Source organism: Chiloscyllium plagiosum, chromosome 16 (genome assembly GCF_004010195.1).
Source record: "Chiloscyllium plagiosum isolate BGI_BamShark_2017 chromosome 16, ASM401019v2, whole genome shotgun sequence".
NCBI lineage: Eukaryota > Metazoa > Chordata > Chondrichthyes > Orectolobiformes > Hemiscylliidae > Chiloscyllium > Chiloscyllium plagiosum.
In genome coordinates this window covers 63,879,121-63,883,071 of record NC_057725.1, presented here as the reverse complement: position 1 = coordinate 63,883,071, position 3,951 = coordinate 63,879,121, and the positions used below count along the sequence as shown (strand labels likewise).

General features: G+C 47.3%; 1 protein-coding gene across 1 annotated transcript in view; it reads left to right on the top strand.

Annotated features, from left to right (window-relative positions):
• The window catches only part of LOC122557976 (tetraspanin-18-like), a 32,007-nt gene that overhangs the window by 26,507 nt on the left and 1,549 nt on the right, over positions 1–3,951 (top strand). Inside the window, exon 7 of the mRNA XM_043706281.1 lies at positions 2,676–2,759. Within this exon, the coding sequence (XP_043562216.1) occupies positions 2,676–2,759 (84 nt within the window). The remainder of the gene's footprint in view (positions 1–2,675; positions 2,760–3,951) is intronic.

Genomic DNA, 3,951 nt, shown 5'->3' with positions numbered 1-3,951 from the left:
TCAAAGAACTCAATAAGATTTGTGAGGCATGACCTGCCCCTCACAAAGCCGTGCTGACTGCATTTAATCAAGCCATGCTCTTCCAGATAGTCATAAATCCTATCCCTTAGAATCCTTTCTAACACCTTGCAGACCACAGACGTGAGACTTACTGGTCTGTAATTGCAGGGGATTTCCCTATTTCCTTTCTTGAAGGGAAGAATTACATATGCCTCCCTCCAGTCCTCAGGTACGACTCCGGTGGAGAGCGAGGATGCAAAGATCTTCGTAAGTGGCGAAGCAATCACATTTCTCGTTTCCCAAAGCAGCCGAGGACAAATCTGGTCCGGGCCTGGTGACTTGTCAATCGTAATGTTTGTCAAAATTTTCAGCACATCAGCTTCCTCAATCTCTATGCGTTCCAGCATGCTTACCTGCTCCTCAATGGTTTCATTCACTACAAGGTCCTGTTCATTGGTAAAGACAGAAGCAAAAAACTCATTTAGGGCTTCCCCTACCTCCTCAGACTCTATACACAAGTTCCCTATGCTATCCCTGTTCGGCCCTACTCTTTCTTTGATCATTCTCTTATTCCTCACATACATGTAAAATGTCTTTGGATTCTCCCTAATCCTTCCAGCCAAGCCTTTTTCGTGCCCCCTCCTGGCTTTCCTCAGACCATTTTTGAGCTCCTTCCTCGCCTGTCTGTAATCCTCTAGAGCTGAGCAAGACCCTAGCTTCCTGCACCTTACATAAGCTTCTTCCTTTTGATGAGAAGCTCCACCGCTCTCGTCATCCAAGGTTCCTATATCTTACCACTTCTTGCCTGTCTCAGAGGGACATATTTACTCATCACTTGCAACAACTGTTCCTTAAACAGTCTCCACATGTCTATAGTGCCTTCACCATGGAACAATTGCTCCCAGTCCATGCTTCCCAACTCACGTCTGATAGGATCATAGTTTCCTTTTCCCCAATTAAATATCCTCCCATTGTGCCTGCTTCTCTCCTTCTCCATAGCTATGTAAAATGTGAGGCAGTTGTGGTCACTATCACCAAAATGCTCTCCCACCGCAAGATCTGAAACCTGCCCCGGCTCATTGCCAAGCACCAAATCCAAAATTTTGGGCGGCACGGTGGCACAGTGGTTAGCACTGCTGCCTCACAGCGCCAGAGACCCGGGTTCAATTCCGCCTCAGGCGACTGACTGTGTGGAGTTTGCACATTCTCCCCGTGTCTGCGTGGGTTTCCTCCGGGTGCTCCGGTTTCCTCCCACAGTCCAAAGATGTGCAGGTCAGGTGAATTGGCCATGCTAAATTGTCCGTAGTGTTTGGTAAGGGGTAAATGTAGGGGTATGGGTGGTTTACGCTTCGGCGGGTCGGTGTGGACTTGTTGGGCCGAAGGGCCTGTTTCCACACTGTAAAGTAATCTAATCTAATCTAAAAATGGCCTCTCCCCTCGTCGGCCTGTCAACGTACTGAGTTAGGAAACCCTCCTGAACACACCTTACAAAAACAGTTCCTTCCAAACCATCTGCTCGAAGGAGGTTCCAATCAATATTGGGAAAGTTAAAGTCACCCATTACATCAACCCTACTACATTCACACTTTTCCAAAATCTGCCGACCTATGCTTTCTTCCATCTCCTTGCTGCTATTGGGGAGCCTGTAGTAAACCCCTAATGAGGTGACTGCTCCCTTGCTGTTCCTAATTTCCACCCATACTGACTCGGTAGGCAGATCTTCCTTGACAATGGAAGTGTCTGTAGCTGTGATGCCCTCTCTGATTAGCAGTGCTACACCCCCTCCTCTTTCTCCCCCCCTCCTATTCTTTTTAATTTTCTGAACCCTGGAACATCCAGCAACCATCCCTGCCTCGGAGAAACCCACGTCTCTGTTATGGCCACAACATCATAGCATATTCCGATAGGCTTTTCAACATCCACTACTTTGAGCAGGTCAGAATGAAGACAGTAAATGGCCCGATTAAAAATAGTTAATGTACTTTGCTTGCAAGCGAAGAAATGCCAATAACTGAGTGCAAACAATTGTAAGTTTCTTTATTCCAGAGATACCCCAGCATTACTGGTGAGTTTATTGTTTAAACGGCCTTTATTGGTGGCTACATAGAGTCATAGAGACGTACAGCATGGAAACAGACCCTTCGGTCCAACCCGTCCATGCCAACCAGATATCCCAACCCAATCTAGTCCCACCTGCCAGCACCCGGCCCATATCCCTCCAAATCCTTCCTATTCATATACCCATCCAAATGCCTTTTAAATGTTGCAATTGTACCAGCCTCCACCACTTCCTATGACAGCTCATTCCGTACACGTACCACCCTCTGCGTGAAAAGGTGGCAGCTTAGGGCTCTTTTATATCTTTCCCCTCTCACCCTAAATCTTTTATGGAAGGCGGGATGCATGACTAGCAGGTTAAAGGAACTGGCAGGTTTTTTTTAACAAAGGCAGGATTAGTGAAGATTTCTTCTGGTAGATTTGTGGTGCAAGTCTAACATATAAGCTCCAGTCCTTTTCACACACTGAACCTGTCCCAAGAGGAGTATCCAACTCTCTCTCTCTCTCCAACCTGTGAGATGTTCAAAGAATAGAATTTAGCCAGAGATGAAATGAGTCCTCTTTTGGAATAGTTACAGACACAGACATAAAAAAATCACATTTTCTGTCTTACGCAGGGCTGCTTCGATCTCATTTCAGAGCAGGTGGAATATTATCTTTACGGGCTTGGAGCACTGAACATTTGGATCTTAATAATTGAGGTAATCCTTTAATTGACTTCATCGCAACAATATTCGCAAAACATACGGAGACTAAAGGTGTGAGATTGTATCAAAAATGACTGACCACTCAGTATTTTCCTTTCTCCTTGCTGCCTGTAAACAATATGTGAAAAAGTTATTGGGAGAAAGTGGGGACTGCAGATGCTGGAGATTAGAGTCAAAAAGTGTGGCACAGCACAGCCAGTCAGGCAGCATCCGAGGAGCAGGTGAGTCGACGTTTTGATCATAGTGAAGAGCTTATGCTCGAAATGTTGACTCTCCTGCTCCTCTGATGCTGCCTGACCGGCTGTGCTTTTCCAGCACCACACTTTTTGAGCAAACAATTTCTTCCCAAACCGAGGAATTGGAGAGGGTTTCCTGATGATAGTGACTTTATCCAGTCTGACTTCCTTAGATTTGAAGTGACCTGAGGCTTCCCTTCTCCTGTGTGTTTTGCCAAGTCCTACATTACAAACAGAAGTCCTGTATTTTCCTTAGTTCTGTAGTAAGTGTGACTCCCCTCAACACATGATTCTTGTTCTTATAGTTGTACCGTATCCAGCGCCGTTCACAACTCTTCAGATACTGAAACATCACATGCCCACAATCAGCATGATTGATAATTCAGTTATTGCAGTGTATCTTGTAGATGGTACACACTGCTGTCACTGTGTTGGTGGAGAAGGGTGTGCATAATGTAGGTGGTGGATGGTTGGCACCACTCAAGATGAATCCTTCCAGTCTGAAAGGCACTCTGACCCACCATCTCTACTGGTTACGTCCTGCCCTGGTGCCAAGGGGGTGGGCAGCCTCCATTCCCGGCACCTTCCCCTGCAACCGCAGGAGGTGCAAGACTTGCGCCCACACCTCCCCCCTCACCTCCCTCCAAGGCCCCAAAGGAAACTTCCATACCCGCCACAGATTCACCTGCACCTCCACACACATCATCTACTGCATCCTCTGCACCCGATGTGGCCTCCCCTATACTGGGGAGACAGGCCGGCTACTTGCGGAACATTTCAGAGAACACCTCTGGGACACCCGGACCAACCAACCCAACCACCCTGTAGCTCAACATTTCAATTCCCCCTCCCACTCCAAGGATATGCAGGTCTTTGGACTCCTCCATCGCCAGACCACAACAAAACGACGGCTGGAGGAAGAGCGCCTCATCTTCCGCCTAGAAACCCTC